Source organism: Tympanuchus pallidicinctus, unplaced genomic scaffold, assembly GCF_026119805.1.
Source record: "Tympanuchus pallidicinctus isolate F22 unplaced genomic scaffold, pur_lepc_1.0 scaffold5, whole genome shotgun sequence".
Classification (NCBI taxonomy): domain Eukaryota; kingdom Metazoa; phylum Chordata; class Aves; order Galliformes; family Phasianidae; genus Tympanuchus; species Tympanuchus pallidicinctus.
This window is the reverse complement of record NW_026294769.1, coordinates 39109720-39123514: the sequence shown is the minus strand read 5'-3', so window position 1 is coordinate 39123514 and position 13795 is coordinate 39109720. Positions and strand designations below refer to the sequence as shown.

Below are 13795 nucleotides of genomic sequence, written 5' to 3'. Positions count from 1 at the left end.
GTTATTAATAGTGAACACAGCACAGCATTAGGCAGTATAAGGAACCCAGCGCTTCATTAGGGAGCGACCGCCTAGCACAGCAGGCAGAAAGCGAAGGCTCAGAAAGCCGTGTGCTCCGCGTTTCACAGGAGTGTAACAGCAGCGTAAACGTGCCACTCGGGAAGGAGGGACACGAAGGATCCGAGTGCCGAGGAAATGCCTTCAAGGCTATTCCTTTCCGGCGGCATTAAGTACCCTGTGTCTTACAGACCTTCGCGGAAGTTGCGAGCGTTCAGTTTTCTTGTCTAAGCGCGAGCGCGAGGTGAAAGCAAGAGCCGCCCCAAAGCGCTGCTCGGAAGGAAGAGACCATCCAGAGCAGTAAACACAGGGCACGAGTCAGCAAACTCAGGCCATCCTCAACTCCCTTATGAGACAACTACAGCACGTTTGGGAAGCCCAAGCATCCTCCATTCACTTGAACCCGCCCGGGGATCTCTCACCCCGGCTCAGCTCACTGACGGCGCCACCTCCTCACGCTCCCCGGTGCCGTCTCCGCGCACCAGCTGCCGTCTCACAGAATGCCGCCCCTTCCTCACGCAAACTCCGCCTGACGAGCTCCCCAGGATCCCACACAGCCCCACCGCTGCGCGCGAGGCAAGGAAGACCAGACCAGCCCTGCCCAGCCTGCCACGGGCTCCGACCCGGCCAGACCCGCTCCCCCCACCGCCGACCCGCGGCCCTTCCGGCCCGCCCCCCGGTATCCGGTCAGCCCCTCTCCGGGGAGGGCTGCGGTATAAAGGCCGGATCGGCCCGCAGTCCCGTTCTCCATGTCGCGCTTCCTTCGCGGTACGCGGCCTCTCTGTTCCCTCAGGCGGAGTTGCCTTCGTTCTTCGGTCCGGCAAGCGGAGGTACCCGGGGTGCTGTGGGGGGACGCCGGCGGGGGGGCACCCATGGGTGCCGGGCTCCTAGGGGTAGGCGGCGCTCAGCGCGGGGAGGGGCGGCGAGCCGCTCCCTGCTTGCTGCTCCGAGCCGTTTGTGGGCTGGAGTCCGGTGTTAGACGGTGGGCCGGGACGGACGGGAGGCTCAGGGTAGCGCGGAATCTTCCAGGGAAGGCATTGCCTGCCAGGTGCCCCGTCTCGGCTCACGGCACCGCTGCGTGTGCCGGGATTTCCTGCCCTCTGGATGCGGTGAGTGAATGCGTACCTGCCGGCATCTGCTCAGGTGGTTGTACCATCAGTTTTTTTACGCTTTCTCTATTAGCGGTGTATTGGAGCAACATACGGTAAAGGCAGCTTATAAAAAAAAAAAATGGAGGCGAATTTTTTTTTACGCATTCTGATAGCAATATGATGGGGGAATGGCTTTTAATTACAGGAGGGGAAACTCAGGTTAGGTAGTAAGAAGAAATCCTTTACACAGTGAGACCCTGGCACAGCTGCCCTGAGAAGCTGTGGTGTCCCATCCCTGGAGATACTCAAGGCCAGGTTGGATGGAGTCCTGCATAGCTGAGTTGGTGGAGAGCAGCCCTGACTACGGTAGGACTGGATGGGCTTTAAGGTCCCTTCCAACTCAAGCTGCTCCATGATAGTAGTCCCAGTTCTGTCCTTGCAGCATGTGGGTACTGGTAGTCTGCAGGGGCTGCTCAGCTGACAGCATCAGCACCTGCACATACAAGTCTGTTTTGGAAACTCTCTGTGGCTGGAAAGCAATCTGACTGTTGTGAAACCTCTTGAGACTTTGCTACTGCATAGAAGCCCTTCGTACTTATGTGGGGGGGAGGGAGATAAGTATTAAAAGCAATGTGCCTCACCGGAATGACTGGTGAGGAAATGCAGGAATCTGCTTGTCTTATGTGTGCCAAAGGTATCTGTGGCTCATTCACCTGTAAATCTAATTCCAACTTACGTGCTCCTATTTACTGCTTTTGGACCAGCCCTGTGCTGTGAGTTGGCAGAACAGGGCTGCAGGCCAGGCACGGGTAGGCTAAGGGAGGCACAGCAGAGGGAAATGGTAAGCATCTCAGTGAGGGGTGTGGAGTTCGACAACCCCTATACCTAAACCAATTCTACTTCCCCAAGAGAAAACAAGTTCTCTGAGCTCTAGCATGTCTCTGCCCTGTATAAGCCTGATACCTGATCATATCGCTTACTAAATTGCTGACACACTCTGGTTTTAGGAACTGGTTTTAGATCAAACAGAATATTATATTCAGAAGGCTGTTACCTCCCTTGTGTTTTCTAAAGGGATTAAGGACTCTTTTGCAGCTCTCTGTAACATTCGTATCTGTTCTGGAGATACCAATCTCCTTTAATGCCAATGAAGTATGTCACTGTTCACCCTTCTAAATTAACTTGGTGAAGTTAAACTCTGTAGCTGCATCTGCTTTGAAGACTTCCTACTTCTGTTTTAGACACAGCAAATAAATTGTAATGAAAAAATGTTATTTTTGATACCTGTGAAGTTTAGTAACACCTCTCCCATCTAGTTCTATCTTAGCTCAGATCTGTCATAGCTCTACAGCTGTGAATGTCTACTGCAGGTAAAATCATTGCAGTATCTATGAAAATATTGTGCTGTAAAAAAAAAAACAAAAACCTTAAATCAGTTTTACTACCCTACCTTTTCTGTGCTAGAACTTCTGTGTATACTTCGCACCATTTGAAAGGGAATTAGGAAGAGAAAATACTATACAACATGTCCTTTAGAAAGAGGAACTTGTTTCCTGACCCACTTTGCTTTTTGATGAATGTTTTTCTGTTACCAAAATTGATATGGAAACCATGTCCTAATGCTTGCACTGTAAAGCCTTCTGAACTAACTCTGATCTTGTAGTTGTCTGTTCCTTTACAGCTATTGAGATGTTTGTCATGTACCAAAACTTGATGCTCCTGACAATGCAAACTAAAATGCTACACTTTGCAGACTTTGCTCAGAGCTGCAGAGATATAAGTAACTTATCTCTAGGCAATTGTCAAACATGAGTATGTACCTAGATACCAGCGTTAATAAAGATGTGACTGAATCAGGCACTTAGTGCTAAAAGTTGAAGTGTAAGCACTGCTAAGCTGTACCTTTAGCTCAAAAGGAAAATACTAATCTTTTGCACCATAACTAAGTCAAAGGTAAAAGCTTGCCTCGACCAAGGGCGTGCTTCTTGTGTAGCATTCATATGCTGGGGAATGGACTTAAATGCCTGCTCAGAGTTACTGTGATAAGTATGGACTGTTCAAGCCTGTTGACTTCTAATTGCCATGCATTTTGGCTTCAGATGTAGCAAAGGGCAACTGTTGCCTTTTTTTAAGGTGTCTGTATTCTGTTGGAGCGGAGGTGGGAAGCCATGATGCGAAGGGCGGAGAATTTTCAAAGCAAGTATTTCTTCCCTCTCCCAAATCACAAATCTCTTCTTGCATTTCTGGAAGAGAATAGGAACGCCCTCAAGATAATATAGAAACAGAGTAGGTGAGTCAGACATGCAGACATAAGGCCATGTACTCTCTAGGCTGCTTCTGAGTTCAAAATACTTAGAATAGATTGGAAAATGCTTTTCTGTTTGGAATTGTTGATGTTTGCATTATTTTCAATCAGATATCAGAAAAAATAGCCTCAAGATGAACTTCTTCCTGGAGCTGCTCAAAGTCATTGGACTTTCAACATATTACATGCTGGAATCACTGGTGTTTTTGTTTGTGCCTAAACGTAAGAAGAATGTGAGTGGCGAAATAGTATTAATAACAGGAGCAGGAAGTGGAATTGGAAGACTCTTATCCTTAAAATTTGCCAAACTTGGAGCCACACTGGTTCTTTGGGACATTAATCAAGATGGACTCCAGGAGACATGCAGATTGGCTGAAGAAAATGGAGCAGTAAGAATTCATTCTTACATCTGTGACTGCAGCAAAAGGCAGGAAGTCTACAGAGTAGCAGATCAGGTAAAGTATCTCACTTGCATCTTTGACGCTATTCTGAGGTGTTGGTGATCTACGATACACTTTAGCCATGTCAAGTCAAGAAAATGTTTCATTCGACTTACTACATATACTACCTGTTTTAAGAATACTGGTTCTTAGAGTTGACTTTTGCACCTTTGTCCTTTAAAAATAAAAAGAGCTGGTTCTCTTTCAATGACAAATTTCAGCTGAGTGGCTTTGCATTTGTGCAGCACTTGCTGGTGAAGTACACAGAGACAACTTACTGAAATTAAAGCAGTATTTCAAGCTCTAGAAACATTTTACAAAAAGTAAACCCTGAAGATTGTACCTTGTGAGAAGGATTAATGACTTTGGTCAACTTAGACTAGATCCCTGGCTGTGAATAGACTTTTGCAAGTGCACGTGAACAGAATTAATAAATAGAACTTGAAGGCTTTGTTAGGATGCTTTCTAAAGAGCTTTGTAAATACGGCTTGTGACTAGATATCTTGGGCAGGACTTGTAGAACTGCCAAAAGCTAGAACTCCCTAACAGTTTCCATTATAATCTGCTCTCATTTGCTTAAAATGTTGCTAAGTGCAGTTAAGTTAAGTGCAGTTCTAAGGACCTGAGGGCTGATGCTTCAGTACCATGGAGAAAAGCAGCAGAAGAACGTTTCTGGACAAGCAGAGGATGTAGCTATGTGTGTAGAATAGATTGAGGACGATAAAAATGGGGAGATGGGAGCAAGGAGGTGGTAAAGGGGTCTTGTAACCACACAGTGCAGGATTCCTCACTTTACAATATTCTGTTAGAAGTTCACTAACAGCTGAACCACGGGGAAGAAAACAGACTACCACCACTGTTATTTTAGATACAGCATGTCCTCCTGATGTAGAACCACACTCAAAGTGTTCTTATTAGCAGCAAGACCTTAGTATTAACCAGTGCTTGATGCTGCTGTTTATTTAGTACTGTGTAGTAGATCGTGGCTCAGTGTGCTTCCTCAATTTTTGCAAGATGAAGCAGAACTATTCCACAGGTTTTTTTTTGTTTGCTTGTTTTCTCCTGTGGTTCAGCTACACACATAGTAGCTTGGAGTGGTGCAAGATGATAGTGAAATAAATTCATGCAGGCAGTATGGAACGTTGTTTTGCATGGTGTATTTCCTGGAATCTCAATGTCAAAATGAAATGCAACTGATCCTTAACTACCTGCTCTGGGTACTTCATCAGCCACACAGAAATCAGAGAACATTTCAGTAGGAAGAAAAACAAAAAGTGCTGGGTGTGTGATGTCCTTATGAATTTTCTGTACCAACAAAGACAGCTTTTGGTGCTGAGAGCTACGGCTTAAGACGTGTTCAAAGTGTCCCTGTTGCACCACCACCCCCAAAAGGAATTTGGCCTTCTCTGACTTAACTCCTTTACTTAGAGTTTAGCTTAACGTTGGGCATCTGTGGCTTTGAAAGAGGGAAGTAACTTTTATGGGTTTTTGATCTCCTATTTGGGAGGAAACAGCCTTTTCCTCATTATGAGATTATGAATTGCATATGGGCTCACACTTGCTTCAAGATCCTCTTGCGTGTTACTGCTTTGCTTATGCTCTATTTTGATTTTTGTTGTTACTGATTGCTTGTCAACGTGACTGTTTTCACTTTTGTATGAACCTTCTTTGCTTTTGCTCCCCTGCACAGCAGAAGCAAGTTTCTCAGTGATGTTTTCTGCTCCCAAATACACATCCAGTGAACTTTTCCCACCTTGTAGGAAGTTATGGGAGATGGTCTTTGTCCATGGAAGGCAGGCACTTTGGGATGCTCTCTGCGGTTCACAGAAATACAGCCAAGTGTCCATATGTAAAGTTATAAATGAAATACAGCAACAAACAGGAAAGGGTGCTCATGCTTGATAAAGATGCTTAACCAGGTCAGCAGTTTGCATAATTTTCAGCTTACCTAGGCCTAAAACAAACACCTGAAGTATCCTTTCCTGCTCTGCATAATGGAGAGGCTTATAATTCTGGAAAGATGACATTCCCTGCCCCATTAATTAGAATACTCAGTAGAGGTGTCCTGTTCTGAGAGAAGAATGTGGGAGCCTGGTCTGAGTGTCCTGGCTCTCCGTCTTATGTGGGGTAGCTGTGAGGAGGGAACCAGAACAGCCAGGAATGTGAACCAGGACTAGTTAGTAGTTGTTGAACAGCTGAAGTGTATGGGTTGCATCAAGGCACTCAAGTCTGCTTTGAATGCTATCGAAGTGTGAATGTATTTTGGAAAGCTTGGTAGAGACAGCTGTTCTTAAACAGGAATAAAGGAAGAGGTCGCTTAGGTTTTTTACCCCTAGTAAGAAATGGATTGAGACTGTTATTTGCTGCCTTCTCACAGTATTTTCATCTTCACCTTATGGGAATGCCTCAGGTACCACCTTATGAACATCCCCCAGCTCTGTCCATGCTTTGGCATGTGAAAGCAGCATGACTGCTCATTCAGGTATTTATTTGCCCCAAAGGGTAGGCTGGGGGAGTGAGTCTGTGCTTCCAGGTTTGCAAAGATCATCAGATGTGAGGCAGTGCTACTGCATCATTTGCCAGTGATTCCGGGTCTCTCTGAGTTCCCACAGTTGTTAACTTGTGATGGGGCTGTGTGCTCCTGTTAGTGACTAGACCAACTTGTCCAAGGCTGCATGCAGAGATTATGTAGCACTGCTCCAGGAATACTTCAATTGTTATCTGATGACCCTCTGGGAGGAGTATGACTGAGGTAGAAGGAGGGCTTTGGCTTATAGAGTGCAATAAAAGCTATTCCATATAATCCTAAGAAGACTGCTTTTTTTTTTTTTTTTTTTTTTTTTTTTTTTTTTTTAAAATCTATGTCTTTTAACAAACATGGAAATAGTCAAATAAGTGCAGAGACAAGAAGGTTGTTAAGGGGATAAGCATTACATTTAAACCCTTGCTCTCAGGCAAGCTATCCTGTGTGGTCTCCTCATGCTCTGTTCAGTTGCTGTATTTGTACAGCATAGGACATTTCATTGAGAAATGAGTTTTCTATGATCTGGAACTCAATGGCCGGGGGCATAAGAAGAAGGTGCTTTTCCTAAGCTACTCACCAGCAGAGTTTTACCACTTGATCTGGAAGCTACAAATTAAACAAAAATAGGGAACTTGCCTCCTGTTTCCTGGATAGCAGAGATGAATGAACGATACTTGAAATACCACACTAAATATTTTAATTCTCCTTCTATGAAAACTGGTACAACACCTTGATGATCTCAGCTGGCCTGTAGCTGTACTGTCAGGTTAGTAGACTCTCATTCTGGAGCTGAAATGAGAACTATGCTTCCACTTACTGAGCTAAATTATTTTTTAGCCAACTAATTTTTCTGGAACGATTTCAAAAGGTTTCTGGCTCAGTGTTACAATCAAAGCAAATATTCTACAAACAAACTGCTTGTTGTGTGCTGCCCCAGAAGGCTTTTGAGGTTTTTGCATTCTGTGAAAGCATGTGTTTTTCACTCCTCCACCTAAACTGTAGATACACAAAAATAATAATAATAATAATAAAATAAATACCTTCATTTGGTAAGAGGAACTGTTAAATTCCTGATCTATGAAATTGCTTGAAGCAGTCAAGATATTTAAATAAAGGAAAAGGCTGTAATATGGAAAATAATTTTATAAGCTGTCTTTCTCACTGCTTATGCACATATGGGATATTTCTAATGAAAAATGACTGCTCATTCTAACCCTAATGTGCTGAGGGAGAGAACTCTGATCCTCAAGAAGGGTGCAAGGAGGTCTGGTTTAATAGGAAAGCTCTTGTTGTGTACAAGTGAAGGTATGGCTAGTGGAGAAGCTGCAATGTAATACTTGCAATTGCATAACACTGGCAGTCAGAAGAAATGGAACCTGTGCTAAACAGCACAATGAGCTTTGAAATGTCTGAAATACCATGATGCAATTAAGTAGCTGCTGTCCTATACAATGGTAAAGATACAATCCTGGATTGTTTGGACACGGGCAACTTGTGTTATCAGCAAGTAACTCTCTTTTCCTTCTCTTCACTAGAAGACCAGTGGTGTGAAAGCTAGTTTCAATTCTGAAGCCGTATGGCAGCACTGCTTCTGAATACAAGTAACTCTGGAATATGTAAGAGGATTTGAGTTTAGAGAAAATCTCACAAGTGAGGTTAGTTTTAGCTATTAGTTTAGCTATTATGGCCCTCATGTAGGTTTTGGTGGGCTGATTCCGTTTACTTGGCATGAGGACTTGCATACTGTGCTTGCAGCATGGTACAGAAATGGTCCTAAATACAGAATTGCCTGTTGGTTTTGAGATGGGTTTATTTAATGTAGGAAAGTACTTATATTAGTAAAGGTCTCTGTAGTAGGGATTTATCTGGAACAGTCACAGTGAGAACTGTAGTTCTCTGAAAGCAGACACCTACATGGAGCCATGAGCTGCTGGGCTCCAAAGTCCAGGGGTGAGCTCAGGCCTAAACAGGCATCAAGTGGGAAAGTGTAGGAACCCATAGTATTTGGGTCTGTAACAAGCACAATACATTCAGCTTGGTTGAGATGTGTGACACTTCTATTTCTTATATTCTTATGTATAAAATTCAGAAAGCGTGTTTTATATTTATTGCATAATAACTCAAGATTTTTTTGTTGTAGGTTAAGAAAGAAGTTGGTGATGTCAGCATCCTAGTCAACAATGCTGGCATTGTCACTGGAAGGAGCTTTATTGAATCTCCAGATTCACTTGTGGAAAAAACTATGGAAGTGAATACAATGGCACACTTTTGGGTAATGCTGTTCTTGTACATACACACATAAACATCCTGTCCTCCTGACATGTTTTCAGTATTGATTTTGCCATTTGGAATTGAGTAAAATATGCGGAAGTTGAGTCAGAAATGATACAAGAAATTACTTTCTATGCCTTGGAGTATGTGAAATAAAGGGTGAGGAATGGATCCTTTAGGAACTTCTAGGTAGTTAAATGGGAGAAAAACTGCTTAGTGTTTAGAAATGCTTTTAAGAACTGAAGTTTGTCATTCTGTTAAATTCTTAAGCTAAGCAGATACTATATCCCTCAATATTCATTGATGTGAAACACGTCCAGTTTAGAAGTTGCTGCTCTAGCAACAGAAGTGTCGAATTCTGTTGTTGTTTTAGTTACTTTGTGGTTATGATAGTTATTGTAAGGAATACCACACGTCCAGTCAGTGTTCTTACACTAAATAAGTGGGGCTTTTGTCCAAAATGAGCAACTTAATGTGCTTTTCCTCCTTTCAGGGGAGAAGGGCCATCTACGCTGTGTTCTTACCATAAAGAATTGTAAATGAGACATTAAAACATGCTTCAGTTTCTTCAAAGTAAATTTAACCACAAAGATTAAGTAAACTTAAAAGGAAGATGTGAAATTCAAACTTTTGCCATTTTACAAAATTTTGTATTGAGTCTTCAGTCTTCATTTGAAACAAAATAGTGCTGAGCTTTAAGGTAAAAGCAGTTTTACAGCTAGCTGAAGATGTGTTTTTTGCTTTCAGCAAGTTGTCATCTGTCTACAGTGCTGAGAAAATGGGACTGGTTGGACATGGAACATCCCAGCTTAGTTTAGTGTTCAAACAACAAATTCCTATTTTTTTCCCTCTCTTGTATAATAGGTGGGAAGTTCTCACTGAAAGTGCAGGCAGAATTTCTCTACAAATAACACCTTTGGAATATTATAGCAAGAACTTCACTTACTAAAATGTTTCATTGCAACTGTGACTTACATTGCAGACTTATAAAGCCTTCCTTCCAGCAATGATAGCCTCTAACCACGGACACTTGGTTAGCATTGCAAGCTCAGCAGGACTGATTGGAGTCAACCGTCTTGCAGGTAGGGTATTAAAGCTGATGTCTGTTTAGTTAAACCAATTAGTTTGATTTAAGCCCAGCAATCTACACTCATGAAAGAAGTCCTAACTTTGAGTCTCTGGGTTGTTGTATACAAAGTAAAGCAAACAGTGATACTTTCAAACCAGCTGACCTTAGACATTTTGTTGAAAAAGTTTTCCAGATGCTCAGCAGTGCTGTGGAACAGGCTTTTCTAGCAAGGCAGTAAGAGGATCCAGGAGCTTCATATGGAACTTTGAAAACTGAGAACTTGTATGTTATTGAAATTGACCTACAGACATTTGGTAGCTTAGAGGCAACTTTCTTTGCAGATATGTTCTCAAGCTATGCAGCGTCCTGTATTGACTTCCCTAACTCAAACTGTTAATAAAATCCAATGTAGTACAGTGGTAGTTGCACAGTATCTCATTTTGCATTTGCTTCTCCATTCACTGAGGAACTACTCAGTGTTGAGATTACAGCAGACTCAGAAGGAATTCCTACAAAGTGCATGCAACTGAGGGGAAGGAAAACGAAATAAGTGGCATAAAAGAAATCCAGCTTCAAGATAGTGATAATGAAAACAAATAGAGCTGCAAGCTGAAAACACTTTGGAGAGTCTTGAAATTCTAGGTTTGAGACTGAAGAAACCGATTTAATGAAGTTATGTTTTCATGCCGGTCCTTATCATCTGCTGTTAGCAGATTAGTGACTAGGAAGGTGATACACGCAGAGATGTGATGAGAAACCCTCTGTCTGCCAGTCTATATCAACAGCTGATTTAGAAGAGGGAAAGTAAAAGAATGAGTTGCATCAAAAGCAAGTTTTATTAGTAGCCTATGAAACTGCTGCTTACTCTGTTGTGTTACAGGATAGTGATTTCCGGGGAGTAGCACATGTACATCGTATCTATACCATTCTGTAGTGCTGCTGTTTGTTTACTTACTAAAGCACAGAGTTGTTCCTGTTCTCTGTCAAAAATTGGGACTCGCTTTTTTAGTAAGGCTTCATAAATGGTTTAACTGCAATTACTGTTCTATTTGTTTTACAGATTACTGTGCAAGTAAGTTTGCGGCCGTCGGTTTTGCAGAGTCCATTAGTTACGAGATGAAAGTTCTGGGAAAGACTGGTGTTAAAACCACAACTGTGTGTCCTTACTTCATAAACACGGGGATGTTCGATGGCTGCAGTACCAAGTGAGTAAGCTTCTGTGATGTTGTTATGCAATTTGAACGTGTGGCCTTGCTTCTTTTATGACACTTACAAGCTAGACTTTGCCCTGCTTGTGTTGTTTTAGGGCCTCTCAAGGATGATATGCTATCTAGTGACCAGAATGTATGTGCCAAAGCTTTCAGTACTTCAATATTCATTTAAGCTGAAGCATAAAACGTAATTGATGTCCCTTCCCCTGTTTCATTCCTTTGTGGAAGTCAAATGCTTCAGTTGTCCTGTCTGGTTTCCCTCATTCACCTCCTGAAGTCACTGGCATAGCTTTGCTCAGTACACTTATAAAAACACAAAATTCAGGAGCCAAATAAAAGGCTAGAGTGTCTTAATACATGGCTCTCTCTTGTGAGGGAGACAAAGGAAAAGTAACAACCACCCCTTTCCCTCTTTAGGCTAACATAAAAAAGGTTTGCTGCTTCATATGATTTATGGTATTTCTCTTTTAATTATCTGCAAGAATTGATACCTTCTTGAATAAAATGTCAATCTAAAGAAATCTGTATTAAAATAAACATCCTCCCCTCTAGGTGGCCGTTTCTGCTCCCCATTTTAGACCCAGACTATGTGGCTGAAAAGATAATGACTGCTATTCGACGAGACCAAGCAATTTTGGTACTGCCACGCAATTTGTCTTTCTTCTTTGCTTTGAAACAGTAAGTTGTGTTCTTCCTTCTTTACCTCACTCTTTTTTCTATCTAAGCTGAAAATGTTTTGACTAAAAACACCAACTAGACTACTCCTGTGCAGTGTGAATGCTCATTCAGTTCTCCACATTTCTGGAGTTTTCTTAGTTTCTAGGGGTTGGTTCTACACAAAACAATGTCAGAAATGTGTGACTGGCTTGCTGCCTCTGCTGGGGTGCGGTGTTACTGTGGGCTGTAGAAACTGGGCCTGCTCCTAAGGAAATGCATCACTGGAATCTTTGCCCCAGCATTAGGGCACGTCTGTCTCTTGCAAGCCAGGCTGGTGAACTGATTTAAGGTAATGACTAAGGCAGCAAAATGTGTAACCTGTATTTTGTGAGCACTGGTGGAACTATGTAAGAGATTATAATTTCTTTGCAAGTATTAGCCATGTGAAGTGACTTCTGTGATTTCTGTATAAAGTACAAAAATCTTCTGAGATCTGTTTCTTCTACCTTGCAGTATCCTACCAGTGAAAGTAGGCGTTCTCCTTGCGGACTTTGCGGGAGCCCTCCATTTCATGGATAGCTTCAAAGGTCGCACAAAGAAGGACTGAAAATTGCACAAAACTCAGCAACTGAAAAGCAGACTTTGTTAAAGGTAGCGGTGGGAAAGGTCTGCTTCTCTAGCAGCTGTGAACTTAAGGTGCCTCACTTCTACTTAATAACATTTTTAAGGAAATTGATTTTAATTAGCTCTTAATCAACAGCTTTCACGTGAGCTTTTTTTATCCAATGCACTGATTTCTTTTTCCCTCATTATGGAAGTAGGAAAATTGAAATGCATTCCTTTGGTAATATCTGTTATAATGCCTTAAATATCATTCTGCTTCACAAACCAGTAATTAGCAGTTTGGGGGGAGATAATCTCAGGACTCACAGGTGTGTCTATGGATGTCAGGGGAACAAAAGAATGTAAATGACATTTGTGCTGCTAATTGACTTCTTGTCTAATTTATTTTAAAAGCTAATACTATGCCTGCAACTTTGCAATGAAATCTTTATATCTTATGAGTGCAATATTTTAGGAACAATTTTAACTTTTCATCTCCTATGTAGAGCTTGTAGCTACAAAGCATAATACTACCAGTAGAGATGGGATGTCAAATATCTTGCCAAGCAAGACAACAGAAATACCTTTGCTACTAAAATCAAAGGTATTACATGGTGTAATTAGGGCTTCTCCTGGGACTGTTTCAGAAAGGAATGATGCTGTGTGAATAGTGAATAGGTTCACTAGAACTACAGCTTGAGTAACAGCAGAATGTTTTGCTCCTGAATTGGGAAGCAGGCTGTCTTCTATCTACAGACACTTGTTTTACTTGCCTTTTCTCTTAGGATTATTCTCAGGTATGCTGTGGAGGAGGCCTTGTTCTTTTTGACAATGACCACTTAGAGGCCCCCTCCAACCTGACTTTCATTAAATCCCCACAAAAAAAAAGAAAAAGGAAGATTATATATTATGCTATTTATATATATGCTGGTTAAACCAATCTCATGTCACAGTATTCCACTGGCAATTGGCAATGCCTACAAACTAAGACTATATATGCTTTAGCATGAAATTAACAGCAGACAGCATGGAGGAAAGGGTGATTGGGGGTTGGACTCAATGATCCCTAAAGGTTCCTTCCAACCCCTACAATTCTGTGATTTAAAATCTGTAATTTAAAAAAAAAAAGAGTTGTTTTTTCCACGATGGCCTAGAAACTATTGTCATTTTCCCTGCTTATACAATTAATGATGTTTTCACTAATTGAGAAGAGTTTAAGTTAAACTATTTTGCTAATGACGAACAAGAAACAAGAATGTTAGAAGTAGCTTTACAGTTATGATGGATAGCTGAGAGGTAGAATTCAGACTGATGAAGAAAAAAATTGTTTCTACTGTTCTCTCAGATCTTCTGTTTCAGAAATTCTGCTCAGTTTGCAGCTCAATTCAGGAAGTTGAAGTTATTAGAAAATATATACCTGTAAGTTCTGTGATGTGTACCTGTAAATTCTGTGATAGCTGTTTGCTTGTAATAAAGTCAATCACTAATATACCCGTGTGGTGCATGCACATCTTGCAGGCTCCTCACCTCCTGATGTTAAGAAGGCCCATTTTCCCCTCTTAGTGTG

The 13795-nt window shown here is 41.9% G+C and overlaps 1 protein-coding gene across 3 annotated transcripts; it reads left to right on the top strand.

The window, feature by feature from the left end:
* The first annotated feature begins 391 nt into the window (after positions 1 to 391).
* Positions 392 to 13717, top strand: SDR16C5 (short chain dehydrogenase/reductase family 16C member 5). 3 transcript variants are annotated; one of them, XM_052703185.1, is made up of 7 exons: positions 392 to 887; positions 3565 to 3908; positions 8558 to 8689; positions 9671 to 9770; positions 10818 to 10962; positions 11521 to 11646; positions 12139 to 13717. In XM_052703185.1, the coding sequence occupies exons 1-7, from the start codon at positions 407 to 409 to the stop codon at positions 12230 to 12232; spliced, it is 1422 nt and encodes a 473-aa protein (XP_052559145.1). In that variant the 5' UTR covers positions 392 to 406; the 3' UTR covers positions 12233 to 13717. The 3 variants fall into 3 exon arrangements, with proteins under 3 accessions (XP_052559145.1, XP_052559147.1, XP_052559148.1); XM_052703187.1 differs by lacking the exon at positions 392 to 887 and adding an exon at positions 1047 to 1200; XM_052703188.1 differs by lacking the exon at positions 392 to 887 and adding an exon at positions 3416 to 3438.
* The last annotated feature ends 78 nt before the right edge of the window (positions 13718 to 13795 follow it).